The following is a 13991-nucleotide window of genomic DNA, read 5'->3' as shown; positions in this document are numbered from 1 at the left end:
GCCCCGGCGGGGTGTCGGGCAGGGCAGCCCCCGCCCGCGCAGGCGGAGCACGGCCGCCCGCGCCAGGACCCGCGGGCCCGGAAACGCTCGTTGTCACAAAGGGGGTAACACGTGGGCGCCTGCGGCCCGGCTGCGGTCGCAGGGAGCTGGGGTCGCCCGGAGAACCGCCCACCGTCCCCGCCCGCCCGACTCCTCGACCCCGGCCGCCAGGCCGGTCCACCTTCGGCCGGCGCCCGGCTGCGAGGTGGCCGTCCCGCTCGGTGTGACCACCTCCCGCCAGTACGTACCTGCGGCCCGAGCCCGCGTCCTGCCGGGCGCCGAGGAGCTGGCTACCCCGAGCCTCCCGCAGTCCCCGAGCTCGCGCGGTCATGGGGAGTCTCCCGCTGGCACTGCCACTCCGATAGCCGGGCCCTTGGCTCTTAAGACCGGGTCAGACCTCCAGCCCTGGGGGTCCCGGACGCCTGCGGTACAGGAGTCCCCAAGGGGGTCCCCTCTGTTCTCCCAATAGGACACCTCTGGGTCCCTCAGTCAGCCCCTGTCTCTCTTGCTTCTTAGGTTTTCTTCCACCTCGTTCGGACCCCCAGCGTAATCATGTCCATCCTGTATGTCTCCCCTCATCCTGACGCCTTCCCCAGCCTCCGTGCCCTTATAGCTGCGCGCTATGGGGAGGCTGGGGAGGGGCCGGGCTGGGGAGGAGCCCACCCCCGAATCTGCCTCCAGCCACCCCCGACAAGCAGGACCCCCTTTCCCCCACCCCGCCTGCCCGCCCTGGAGCAGGGGCCCGGTGGACTCTGGGTGTGGGGGGCCACCGCTGTGGCCCAGCTGCTGTGGCCAGCAGGCCTGGGGGGCCCTGGCGGTAGCCGGGCTGCTGTCCTGGTCCAACAGTGGGTCAGTTACGCGGACACCGAGCTAATACCAGCTGCCTGTGGAGCAACGCTGCCCGCCTTGGGGCTCCGAACCTCTACCCAGGACCCTCAGGTGAGTGGGAAGAAGGGAAGAAGGAGACGGAGATAGTTAGAAGAAAGATTGGAATGGGTAATGAGACAGGAAGACAGTGTGTCAGACGTGGAGAAACACTGATCAAGTCCCAGGTTGATGCCTGGTATGATAACCTTGGGCAGGTTTCTTAAACTCTAAGCCTTCGCCTTCCCATGTTTGAGAATGGACGTTTTCATTTTGAACACGTTGAGATGGTAAGAGGTGTGCAGAGCGGTCTGGTGCCAGGCGTTGTAAAGTCTGGGAGTAGAAGTTTGAGGAGTCTTAAGCTGATGAGAAACAGGAAAAGACTGGAGAGAGGAGAGGCAAGTGAGGTGGGAGAGGTGGCTGTGCTTGGGGAGATGGAGGAGAAGGCAAATGAGGAGGGGAAGGAAAGGAGAGGAGAGAGAACTAGACCAGATTGAGGCTGTGAGTCTTCCAAAGCAGACCGCCTCCTTGCAGAGGTTTTTTTTTTTATTTCCCTAAGATTTTGCTTATTTGTCAGAGAGAGAGAGCACACAAGTAGGCAGAGACTAAGAGAGAAGCAGGCTCCCTACCAAGCAAGGAGCCTGATGTGGGACTTGATCCCAGGACTCTGGGATCATGACCTGATCCGAAGGCAGTGGCTTAACCAACTGAACCACCCAAGCATCCCCTCCTTGCAGAGTTTTGAGCACATGTTGGATCCTTAGTATTTCTTGAATGAATGAATGAATGAATGAATGGGATGAATATGTGATCCAGAACCTGGCTTGCTCCCTCATATCCTGCTTACTCTGTCTACCATAGAGGTCCCCTCTCTGGAATGCCTTGTCCCCCTCAGCCTGATTTATTTTTCTTCATAACATTTACGGAGAAAAATAGGGTAATGCATTCTGTATTCACACCTTTACCATCTCCCCCACTGGAGTGTAAATTGCACCAGTCAGGGTCTGTGCTTGTCTACATTCTTTAGAGAAGTGCCGGGCCTGTAGTAGGTGCTTGATAAATACTTCTTTTTTTTTTTTTTTTTAAGATTTTATTTATTTACTTGACAGAGAGATCACAAGTAGGCAGAGAGGCAGGCAGAGAGAGAGAGAGGAGGAAGCAGGCTCCCCGCTGAGCGGAGAGCCCGATGCGGGGCTCGATCCCAGGACCCTGAGATCATGACCTGAGCCGAAGGCAGAGAATTAACCCACTGAGCCCCCCAGGCGCCCCTTGAGAAATACTTCTTGAAGCGATTACTGTGTTGCCTCCTGCAGTCTTTAATTTCTGATGTTTAGTATATTTCACCTGGCACATAATAAGTGTCCAGCAGGAATTTGTTGAACTAATGGGAATGTTTCTGTTCTGACCATTTGACCTCAGAGGTGGTGATTCGTGAGAGCAGAAGGGGGCCACATGGATTGGGTGGGGGTGGGAATTGAGGTGGGCCAAACCTTGTCTCATACCCCTTCCCTTTCCTGCTAGGCTGCCCTCGGGGCCCTGGGCAGGGCCCTGAGCCCCCTGGAAGAGTGGCTCCGGCTGCACACCTATCTGGCCGGGGAGGCCCCCACGCTGGCTGACCTGGCAGCTGTCACAGCCTTGTTGCTGCCTTTCCGTTATGTAAGTCACTGGGTTCTGGAGAAGAACCAGGGCAGCCCCCCTTTGACCTTGCTGTAGGGTGACTAAGGGTATTTCGTTTCTGTTCACCCTCCCAGGTCCTGGACCCCTCTGCCCGCCGGATCTGGGGTAGTGTGACTCGCTGGTTCATCACATGTGTCCAGCAGCCAGAATTCCGGGCAGTGCTGGGAGAGGTGGTTCTGTACTCGGGGGCCAGACCCCTCTCTCAACAGCCAGGTGAGGAAGGCTTCCTCTGGGCCTTCTCTGTAGCTTGCTTTCCTTTTTTTCTTTTAGGAATGGCAGAGTCACTCAGGAAGGGGCCTGAGGGAGGACAGGTTGGGAGAGCATGGGGAGCCCTGGGGCAGCTGGAATGGCCCATCTGAAGTATCATGATGTGGTTGACAGAGAGGATCCCCAGTGCGCTAAGTTGGCATTTCTGTGCCTCTCTTTAGGCCCTGAGGTCCCTGCACCCCCAAAGACGGCTACTCAGCTCAAGAAAGAGGCAAAGAAACGGGAGAAGCTGGAGAAATTCCAACAGAAGCAGAAGACCCAACAGCAGCAGCCACCCCCGGCAGAGGTGAGAAGCTAAGGGTAGAACTGGAGGGTTGGCGCCGTGGTGGGTGGATGACCTCCCTGCCTATATCGTTTCCCTCCTAAGCAGAAGAAGCCAAAACCAGAGAAGAGGGGGAAACGGGATCCTGGGATCATTACCTATGACCTCCCAACCCCAGCTGGGGAAAAGAAAGGTACGAGAAGGGGGAAGGGACCCCCATCCTTCCTTTCCAGCCTCCTCAGCTGCTGCCTTTCCTTGGTGTTACCCCTTCCTGTTCTGCCCTCGCTGCTACCATTTGGCTTTGGAGGATTTGCACAGCCCCCCAAATCTCCCAGTGCCTGTGCTATGATGTGAGCAACAGAGGCCCAGTGCCTCTGCTGGCCCACTGTCCCAGCTTCTCCCAGCCTCAGGGAACAACCTGAGGGAACTGACCCTCCCCATCTCTCCCCCAGATGTTAGTGGCACCATGCCCGACTCCTACAGCCCTCAGTATGTGGAAGCTGCCTGGTACCCGTGGTGGGAGCAGCAGGGCTTCTTCAAGCCCGAGTATGGAGTGAGTGGGCTCTGCTGCCCAGGCCTAGGAGGACATGTGGGAGGGTGACAGCAGGGCCTGGGACCCACTGCCTGGGAGGGGGCTGGGAGAGGTGGTGTGAGGCCTTAGCGTGTGCCCATCCTTCCTCCCCTATCAGCGTTCCAGCGTGTCTGCACCAAATCCCCGGGGAATCTTCATGATGTGCATCCCACCCCCCAATGTGACAGGCTCCCTGCATCTGGGCCACGCACTCACCAATGCCATCCAGGACTCCCTGACCCGATGGTAAGCTCCAGTGCTGTCTTTGGACCCTATCCTGCCTTCTCTGCCTCGTCACTTTTCTCCTCCCTTCTCTTACCTGACAGGCCCTCTGTCCTCTCTTCTTCCATATGGGCCCTCAGCTGTGCCCCCTGGTGGTGCTCTGCTTCTCTCCTCATCAGTCCCCTTATCTGATCATCAGCATAGTTCCCTAGTTAGGCAACCAGTTCCCCTCGCTTGCAGACTCTCTCAGTCTCCCTTGTCTTGCTACTAAAAATAACGTTATTTTGAGTTAAACAAGAAATACATAAATATATTTTTGTAAGAAAAGTAAAGCTTCAAGTCTCTTTGACTACATCCCTGTAGACCTACTCCCGCATAAAATTTAGCCATTATTAACACTTCGATGTGTATCATTCCAGATCTTTCTTACCTATTTACTTACAAAAACGTGTATCCGTAGAAAATTGTAATTTTGTTTTTGGGTGAGTTTTTCTTATTTCTGTTCTTTATTTTTTTTTATTTTTTTTTTTTAATTTTATTTATTGATTTGACAGAGAGAGATCACAAGTAGACAGAAAGGCAGGCAGAGAGAGAGAGAGAGAGGGAAGCAGGCTCCCCGCTGAGCAGAGAGCCTGATGTGGGACTCGATCCCAGGACCTTGAGATCATGACCTGAGCCGAAGGCAGTGGCTTAACCCACTGAGCCACCCAGGTGCCCCTATTTCTGTTCTTTAACATAAAGGAGTTAACACTAACTTTTTCCTTGTACTTAGCCATTTATTTTGGAATTCTTTCCTTGTTGTACACAGACTGACTTCATTCTCATTCATTGTTCCATAGCATTCGATACTGTGGCTATCCCATAATGGAGTCTCTTTCTTTTTTTTTTTCCTTAAGATTTTATTTATTTATTTGACAGACAGAGATCACAACTAGGCAGAGAGGTAGGCAGAGAGAGAGGAAGGGAAGCAGGCCCCCAGCTGAGCAGAGAGCCTGATTCGGGGCTCGATCCCAGGACCCTGGGATCATGACCTGAGCTGAAGGCAGAGGTGATGTGAGCCACCCACACGTCACCTTGGAGTCACTTTCTTATTTATGGTTGTTCCCTAATTTTTCTCTGTTGAACACCTGGCTGGAATGCACATCCTGTATATGCTTTCTCCAGTGCGAATGGACGGATTTCTAGGTGTTCTGTCAGGAACTGAAACTGCTCAGTTGGAGGGGCATGCTTCTATTCAGTTGTCTCCGAAATGGTCTTGGTGACTTACACCTCTGTGAATTGCCTGGGAGGGTGTTTATTTCCCCAGGCCCTTTCCGATCCCGGACATTATCGGTGTTTGTTTGCCAATCTGATGGGCAAAAACATGCTACCTCTGTCGTTCCTGATTCCTGAGGCCGAGTGGAGTTTGTGTTGCTCGGCCAGTCAGGTTTCCTTGTATACGAATCGTCTGTACCTAACTTTCATCCGTTTTTCTATTGATTGTGCTGTTTTTCTTTAATTGGTTTGTTGGAAGATTCTTTAATATTCTAGATATTGATGATTTGGTTTGTTACGTTTATTATAAATGTTTTCTCCTGTTCTAGCACTTGCTCCTCTCCCTGACACATTAACAGTGTTAGCAAGTACGTAATCTAATATCCCACATGACAGGTTCCTTTAAAAAGCATTTTTTATTTACTTTAGAGAGAGAGCATGAGCAGGGAGAAGGGCAGAGGGAGAGAGACAAGCAGGCTCTCCACTGAGGGCAGAGCCTGATGCGGGGCTCAGTGTCAGAACCCTGATGTCATGAGCTGCGCTGAAATCAAGAGTTGGATGCTTAACCAACTGAGCCACCCAGGCACCCCTAAAAATGTAATTTAAGACAACTTTTTATCTTTGGAAGCCAGAGTTTGTTCATTTTAAGTTTTGAGAAGTTTTTCTACAGTCCTACTTACTAAATTAACTTGGTTGAAAATATTTACTGGACATCACTGTGCCAACTCCGCTCTGGGCACTGGGGATACAACCTCGGATTTAGAATTTTGCAAGGAATTGAAAGCTGGAAAAACAGAATTATGTTAAATACATACATAACAAATAATGATCAAGTTTTCTGATCAAGATCAGAAAAGAACAAACACTTAGAAACCTCTTAAGGTTTATTTATTTATTTATTTACTTACTTATGGACAAGGGGGAGGGAGGGGTAGAGAGACGGGGACAAGTGACCCCTGCTGAGTAGGGAGCCCAATGCAGGGCTTGATCCCAGGACCCTGAGATCATGATCTGAGCCGAAGGCAGACACTTAACCAGATGAGCCACCCCAGCGCTCCGATTTGCCAGTGTTATTTGACTTTGTGTCTTACTAAAGATGGCCTCTCCTACCTCAAAGTTATAAACACTTTCATCTGTGTTCTTCATTTTTTTAAATGCTTTTCTAATAGTGTTGAGTTCACGAATCAGACTAAAATTTATCTTTGTGACTATTGGCAAGTAGGGAACTAAGCTAGTTGTCCCAAAGAGATTTATTCAGTTGACTGTCCTTTCCCTACTGATAGGAAATGCTGCTTTCAGCGAATACTAAATTTGCTCAGATCTGTTTCCAGACACTGTTTTGTTCCCTTAATCTGTAACTCCATTCCTACAAAGTAAATTACTGTTTGAATAATCATAACCTTCTCCTGTGTTTGGTTTCTGGTTGGGCACAAGCCTCCTCTTTGTTCTTTTGTCAGATTGCCTCAGCTGTCCTTGCACGTCTCTCCCTGATTAATTTTAGAATTGGGAGGATCCCTCCCACCTCCCCTTTCTTTCCTGAGTCCATCAGCTCCCTGCCTAGGAGCCTCTTTTTCCTTTGGTGCCGGGTCCACCGGCCCACTCACCTTGGGTCCTCTTGGCTCTTCCCACAGGCACCGCATGCGCGGGGAGACCACGCTGTGGAATCCTGGCTGTGACCACGCAGGCATTGCCACCCAGGTGGTGGTGGAGAAGAAACTCTGGCGTGAGCAGGGGCTGAGCCGGCACCAGCTAGGCCGAGAGGCCTTCCTACAGGAGGTCTGGAAATGGAAAGAGGAGTGAGTGCAGCACCCCGTCCCCTGTCCAGATAAGACCTCTGTAGCCTCCGGCCCTGGCTGCAGGCCCAGGCCCTCACAGAAGCTGAGCGTTAGTTGGCTCTGGGGCGCAGGTCACTTTCAGAGGGATGAGTGATACCCATCCCCTCCTGTCCACCACCTCATTTCTCCCTCCAGCCCAGGCCTGAGTGCCTCCGGGCCTGTCTGTCCACTTCAGGAAAGGTGACCGGATTTACCACCAGCTGAAGAAGCTTGGCAGCTCCTTGGACTGGAATCGAGCCTGTTTCACCATGGACCCTGTGAGCAGGAAGGGTCTCAGGCCCGGGGCAGGAGTGGGTAGCTCCCCAGAGCAAGTAACCCGCAGAAGAGACCACACATGCTGTGGCCCTCCCCTAGGAGGGGAGCCCACCACACCTAGGAAACCACTAAGGGCTCAGCTGCAAATAGCACTTCTCGACCCTTCTCCTGGCCCTTTGTTACCCGGGAGCTCAGATTCCCCCAGGTCGTACACGACAGGGCCTCACACTCCTGTGGAGCCTGAACTCCCAGGATTCTTCAGCAGCACCTGTCCCTAGCTGAGTGGTTTCCTTGCCATCTCCAGAGTCCTCAGGCTCGTTGCCTGCCTTCATGTCCCCATAGCCCTCTCCTCTTCAAAAAAAAGGTACTTCTCCCCTCTAGCCCTCAAAGGGGTCTGCATGCTGGACAGTGGGACAGCGCAGGTATCACCAGATCCTGCTGCCTTGGCAAGTCTGCCTGGGCCCATCTCTGCCTCTCTCTGCTCCCTAGAAACTCTCCACAGCTGTGATGGAGGCCTTTGTCCGGCTCCACGAGGAAGGAGTCATCTACCGCAGTACCCGCCTCGTCAACTGGTCCTGCACCCTCAACTCTGCCATCTCCGACATCGAGGTGCCCCCCCACCCCAGCCCAGGATCTCTCCCATCTCCGCCCCCAGCCCCTGCTCCTAGGCCACTTCTCTTAATACCCATGTCACAGGTGGATAAGAAGGAGCTGACAGGTCGTACTCTGCTCTCCGTGCCTGGCTACAAGGAGAAGGTGGAGTTTGGGGTCCTCGTCTCCTTTGCCTACAAGGTCCAAGGCTCAGGTAGGAGCTGGGGGCACCAGGGTCCTGGGCTGGGTGGAGAAGGGGCCACAGCTGAGACCGCAAGGCTGCATGTCACCCCAGACAGTGACGAGGAGGTGGTGGTGGCGACAACACGGATCGAAACAATGCTGGGAGATGTGGCCGTAGCTGTGCACCCCAAAGATCCTAGATACCAGGTGCGGTGGGGTGCTGCCCACAGCTGGGGAGGAATGCTGACTGGAGGGGCTCCCACCCTGTGAGCGGGTGTGGGATGGGCCCTTAGGCCCTTGGCTGAGGAGAAAATAGGCTTAGAAACTCATCTGCAGCTCCTTTCTGGCCCTGAAGACGGAATTTGGGTGTGGGGCAGTCAGGGCCCTGGGTGGGAGGGAGTCGGGTCTGGGCCCTCTTGAATTTTTGATGTCACCCCCTGTCCCCAGCACCTGAAGGGGAGGAGTGTGATCCACCCATTCTTGTCTCGGAGCCTCCCCGTTGTCTTTGACGATTTTGTGGACATGGAGTTTGGCACAGGTGAGCAAGAGGCTGTCCTTGGGAGAGAGAAGGAGGCCATGAGGCCATCTTCCCTCTCAAAGTAAAAGAAACAAGCTTTTCCTGAACCAGCAGGACTTGGGCTAGGTTTCAGGGCCCAGTACTAGATACATGGGGGACAAGGGAGGTGTGGGAGCGACATCTTCCAGCAAGAGGGGTTTGTGTGTGGAAAGAGACTCCACTGAGTCCCTCGTGCCTGGGCACCCCTGCGTGCACCCCAGGTGCGGTGAAGATCACCCCTGCACATGACCAGAACGACTATGAGGTTGGGCAGCGACACGGGTTGGAGGCCGTGAGCATCATGGACTCCCGAGGGGCCCTTGTCAACGTGCCCCCGCCTTTCCTGGTGAGACTGTGGGGTGTGCGGTGGCCGGTAGAGAGACGTGTGGGGTACCTAGGCATGGCCTTGACAGGGCCTGTCTCCCACCCAGGGCCTGCCCAGGTTTGAGGCCAGGAAGGCGGTGCTGGCAGCACTGAAGGAGCGGGGACTGTTCCGGGGTGTCGAGGACAACCCCATGGTGGTGCCGCTCTGCAAGTGAGGAGGGGGCTGGGGGGGGTGGGAGGAGGGGCAGGGCTCCTGGGGGCACTCACACCTGTTCCCCCACCCGTGCATTCTCGCAGCCGCTCCAAGGATGTGGTGGAGCCTCTGCTGCGGCCACAGTGGTACGTGCGGTGTGGGGAGATGGCCCAGGCCGCCAGTGCCGCCGTGACACGGGGTGACCTCCGCATCCTGCCTGAGGCCCATCAGCGGACGTGGCACACCTGGATGGACAACATCCGGTGCGTCGGCCCCTCCCTTTGGGGAGGGGTGCTGGGTTAGGGGCCGGGCAGGCAGGGGGCACAGGCAGGGGCACCTTCCTCCCCTGCCTGATGCACCCCCTTTCCCCCCACCCTCCCCGCAGGGACTGGTGCATCTCCCGGCAGCTATGGTGGGGCCACCGCATCCCGGCCTACTTCGTCACAGTCAGTGACCCAGCTGTACCCCCAGGGGAGGTGAGCCCGGGCCGGGGCTGGACACTGGCCCATCTCCGGAGACTGAGGTGGCTGTGAGTCCTTGCTGATGGGAGGGGGCGGGCGAGCCAGAGGCGGTCCCCTCAGTGCTCACTCCGCCTGTGGCAGGACCCAGATGGGCGGTACTGGGTGAGCGGGCGCAGCGAGGCTGAGGCCCGGGAGAAGGCAGCCAAGGAGTTTGGAGTGTCCCCTGACAAGATCAGTCTCCAGCAAGGCAAGGCTGGGCCTAGGGGGTGGATGGCAGAGCTGGGGCTCTGATCCCCATCTCTGCCTGCTCTGACCTCTGACCTTTGACCTCCCTCAGATGAGGATGTACTGGACACCTGGTTTTCGTCTGGTCTCTTCCCGTTCTCCATCTTTGGTTGGCCCAACCAGGTGTGTTCCTGAGGGACCAGCTCGGGGTGGGGTGAGGTCTGGGAGGTGGGTGCTGGGCCCCCCATCATGACCTGCTCTGCCCCCAGTCAGAAGATCTGAGTGTGTTCTACCCGGGGACGCTGCTGGAGACAGGCCATGACATCCTCTTCTTCTGGGTGGCCAGGATGGTCATGCTTGGCCTGAAGCTCACTGGCAAGCTGCCCTTCAGAGAGGTGCGGAGATTGCCGAGACCCGTCCCGTGGTCCCTACCCTCACCACCCCCCCACGCCACAGCTCGGGCTCAGCATGCACAGGGACATGGGGACACAGACCTCCCAGTCAGGGAGGTCTCGTGGGCACTGAAAGCCGGCTGGGCTTCCCCACAGTGATTCTGTGACCCAGCTTCCCGGAGGAGGTAGTACCTCTGATTCCCGTGAAGGTGCTGAATGGACTGGCAGGGACACTGAGGGGTCTAAGGTTCAGAATGGGGCCCGCATGGGGCAGGGCCCGGGGCAGGCGCTGGGGTCTGGGTGAGGAGACACATGGTCATGGGTCTTCCCTGCCAGGTCTACCTCCATGCCATCGTGCGAGATGCCCACGGCCGAAAGATGAGCAAGTCTTTAGGCAATGTCATCGACCCCCTGGACGTCATCCATGGAGTCTCCTTGCAGGTGGGGCTGCGCTCGGGGCCAGGCGGGGAAGGGCTGTGGGGCTATGGCGTCAGCCCCCTGAGCACTCCCACCTCACCCTCAGGGCCTCCACGACCAGTTACTGAGCAGCAACCTGGATCCTAGCGAGGTGGAGAAGGCTAAAGAAGGGCAGGTACCAAGGGCGGGCTTGGGGGCTGGAGTGTGGGCCTGGGGAGGTGTGGCCGCCTCAAGGTGCCCCCCATTGCCTCCTCCCACAGAAGGCAGACTTCCCGGCAGGGATTCCCGAGTGTGGCACCGATGCCCTGCGGTTTGGACTCTGTGCCTACACGTCTCAGGGTATGGCCTCCAAAACCTCTTGGCCGAGCCCCTTCTCCTTCCCCGCGGCCCGCCCTTCCCTTCCCCATGATGGGCACAAGTCAGGAGGGAGAATGGTGGGGACTCAGCCTCTGCTCCCACGCAGGTCGTGACATCAACCTGGACGTGAACCGGATATTGGGGTACCGCCACTTCTGCAACAAGCTCTGGAATGCCACCAAGTTTGCGCTCCGGGGCCTTGGGAAGGGTTTCGTGCCCTTGCCAACCTCCGAGGTGAGGACCCACTAGATGGCAAGGTGGGCAGCACCTGCACGGGCTGTACTGATGCCACTCAGGCATCAAGCGTGGCCTGTGCTGGTCAGGATTGCAGCCTCGGGGTTGGGTGGCCCAAGCCCTACCCTGGAGCAACCTTTGTGTAACTGAGGGGACTGATGGACACAGGGACGGACAGTTACAGTGAAAGCCTGGGGCATTGGGGTCCTCCCCCAAGGAGGCAGGGGGCCTGTCCGTTTTCCTCCACATAACAGGCACGTGATGGTTGCCTCGGACCTGTCAGCCTCCAGGAATGCAAACCTGCCCATGGTTCCTGCTCCCCATGGGCTTTTGCCTCCTTCACTGGGGCATATGGTACCTACTAGCTGATACACTCCTTCTTCCCAAGCCTGGAGGCCACGAGAGCCTGGTGGACCGCTGGATCCGCAGCCGGCTGACTGAGGCCGTGAGGCTTAGCAACCAAGGTTTCCAGGCCTACGATTTCCCAGCTGTCACCACTGCCCAGTACAGCTTCTGGCTCTATGAGCTCTGTGATGTCTATCTGGTGAGGAGGAGTGGTATGGGGCTGAGGGCGTCAGAGCCCTGGGCCTTTACTTTGCCAGTGGCTGGCCATGAGACCTGGGCCAACCTCTCACCTTCCCGGTCCTCACAGGCACAGGGAAGGCTGGAGGCTAGACCTTTTCCATCCCTGAGCCCCATGCTTCCTGGTTCCCTAGGAGTGCCTGAAGCCTGTGCTGAATGGGGTGGACCAGGTGGTGGCTGAGTGTGCTCGCCAGACCCTCTACACCTGCCTGGATGTTGGCCTGCGGCTGCTGTCACCCTTCATGCCCTTTGTGACTGAGGAGCTGTTCCAGAGGCTGCCCCGGCGGACACCACAGGCTCCCCCTAGCCTCTGTATTACCCCCTATCCGGAGCCCTCAGAGGTATGGGATGCAGCCTGGAGGGGCCTCTGGTCTGCCCCCCAGCCTCCCTCACTGCCTCCTGCACCCTGCAGTGCTCCTGGAAGGACCCTGATGCAGAAGCTGCCATGGAACTGGCCCTAAGCATCACACGGGCTGTGCGCTCCCTGCGTGCGGACTACAACCTCACCCGGATCCGGCCTGACTGTGAGCCTCCGGCCTCCACACCCACCTTGTCCCCTGGTCCCCTCCGCCCACTCAGACCAGCATCCAGCGTGATGGCCTCATGGCACATCTCCTCAGAGCCACATCTCTCCTTCCTCCCTCCCCACAGGTTTCCTGGAAGTGGCCGATGAGGCCACAGGCGCTCTGGCATCGGCAGTGTCGGGCTATGTGCAGGCGCTGGCCAGTGCGGGTGTGGTGGCCGTCCTGGCCCTAGGGGCTCCCGTGCCACACGGCTGTGCCGTGGCCCTGGCCTCTGACCGCTGCTCCGTCCACCTGCAACTGCAGGGGCTGGTGGACCCGGCCCGGGAGCTGGGCAAGCTGCAGGCCAAGCGCAGCGAGGCACAGCGCCAGGCACAACGTCTGCGGGAGCGCCGCGCTGCTTCAGGCTACCCGAGCAAGGTGCCCCTTGACGTCCAGGAAGCAGACAGAGCCAAGGTGTGTGGGGCGGCCGGGTGCTCCTTCTCTGTTTCCCTCACCATCTGCTCCCTCCCTCATCAGACCCCAGACCTGGGCAGTCCTGGGAGAAGAGGTAGCCTGGGCCCCTTGAACAGGTGGGGTCCGTGTAGTCTGTTCTCTTCCATGAGGAACAGGCAAGGGGCGGGGGGTACCGCCCAGGGTCACACAAGCCAGGTGAGGACGGAGGCAGACCTAGAACCAGGTATCCTGCCTCCCGGCCAGAGCCCTCATACCTCACCCAGTGCCCGGAACGTGGCATCCCACATGCCTGGGGCTGCTCTGCGGACCGCCTGCAGTCAGGAAGCCCAGCGGCCTCAGCTGGGGTCTCTCCAGGGAGGAGCAGTGGGGTGAACCACATGACACAGAAATGAGCAGAGGCTGAGTTACTGAGCCTTGGCAGCTGAGTGGGCTGTCTGTTCTCCCGGAAGCTCTACCATTGCCATTTTACAAACGAGCACCCAGTGCTGGCCTAGGATCCTGTGTTCCTAACCCCGGTGCCCCACCATTCACCTGGGGGCGGGGCTGCTGGTTCTGAGGCCCCTTTGTTTTTGGGGACTGGCCACTCTGGCAGAAGGCAAGCCCTGGGAGGTCAGTGATGCTGGAAGAAAAGTCAGGTGGTGCTGGGGAGGCTGGGGAGACTGGGGAGAATGAGGGGGGCGCAGGCCTGCCAAGCTCACACCGTCCCCAGAGTACTCCCTGCCATTGTGGGCATCACATCATGGGTCACGTACCCTGGGCTGTGGCCTGCTGCTGGCATTTGTCTCCTCTCTTGGGCCTGGGTCCTCATCACCCACACCCCCTCTCCCTTGTTCCACCCCCAGCTCCAGCAGACAGAAGCAGAGCTCAGGAAAGTGGATGAGGCCATTGCGCTATTCCAGAAGATGCTGTGATACACCCGACTCCACTCTTCATAACCTCCAGTGTCCACCATGGGGGTGGCAGCAATAAAATATTTTGCCACAAAACCCTCTGTTGTCTGTGTGTGCTAGGACTGGGGAGGGGCACGGAGGGCCTGGGTGCCTACACCCGTGGACACAGCGGGCATGAGCAATGCGAGGGCTGCAGGCTGGAGGCACTGGGTGGGCAAAGAGGTGTGTCCGTCTGGGTCTGTCCCTGGCGCTGAGCCAGGCCTGAGTCATGTTGCTCAGTCCCTCCTCCCAGCTCTTCTCTGTTCACCTCTGTGCTGCTGCTGAGGGAGGCCCGCCCTGGTGCCGGCTGCTGCTTGTGCCCTT

The 13991-nt window shown here is 57.2% G+C and overlaps 1 protein-coding gene across 2 annotated transcripts; it reads left to right on the top strand.

Annotated features, from left to right (window-relative positions):
- Positions 1-70: 70 nt before the first annotated feature.
- VARS1 (valyl-tRNA synthetase 1) lies at positions 71-13724 on the top strand. Of its 2 annotated transcripts, XM_032847304.1 has the most exons (30): positions 71-279; positions 556-978; positions 2425-2559; positions 2655-2793; positions 3009-3133; positions 3218-3302; positions 3562-3662; positions 3799-3926; positions 6788-6952; positions 7167-7248; positions 7736-7855; positions 7943-8051; positions 8133-8227; positions 8468-8558; positions 8798-8922; positions 9008-9111; positions 9198-9356; positions 9479-9569; positions 9696-9801; positions 9892-9962; positions 10049-10174; positions 10508-10612; positions 10695-10763; positions 10849-10927; positions 11052-11179; positions 11568-11723; positions 11896-12102; positions 12174-12285; positions 12413-12738; positions 13581-13724. In XM_032847304.1, the coding sequence occupies exons 2-30, from the start codon at positions 592-594 to the stop codon at positions 13647-13649; spliced, it is 3795 nt and encodes a 1264-aa protein (XP_032703195.1). In that variant the 5' UTR covers positions 71-279; positions 556-591; the 3' UTR covers positions 13650-13724. The 2 variants fall into 2 exon arrangements, with proteins under 2 accessions (XP_032703195.1, XP_032703196.1); XM_032847305.1 differs by lacking the exon at positions 71-279 and having other exon boundaries at positions 298-978.
- The last annotated feature ends 267 nt before the right edge of the window (positions 13725-13991 follow it).

Source organism: Lontra canadensis, unplaced genomic scaffold (genome assembly GCF_010015895.1).
Source record: "Lontra canadensis isolate GAN:19392208 unplaced genomic scaffold, GSC_riverotter_1.0 scaffold186, whole genome shotgun sequence".
In the NCBI taxonomy this organism is placed as follows: domain Eukaryota; kingdom Metazoa; phylum Chordata; class Mammalia; order Carnivora; family Mustelidae; genus Lontra; species Lontra canadensis.
This window is presented reverse-complemented; position numbering and strand designations above follow the sequence as displayed.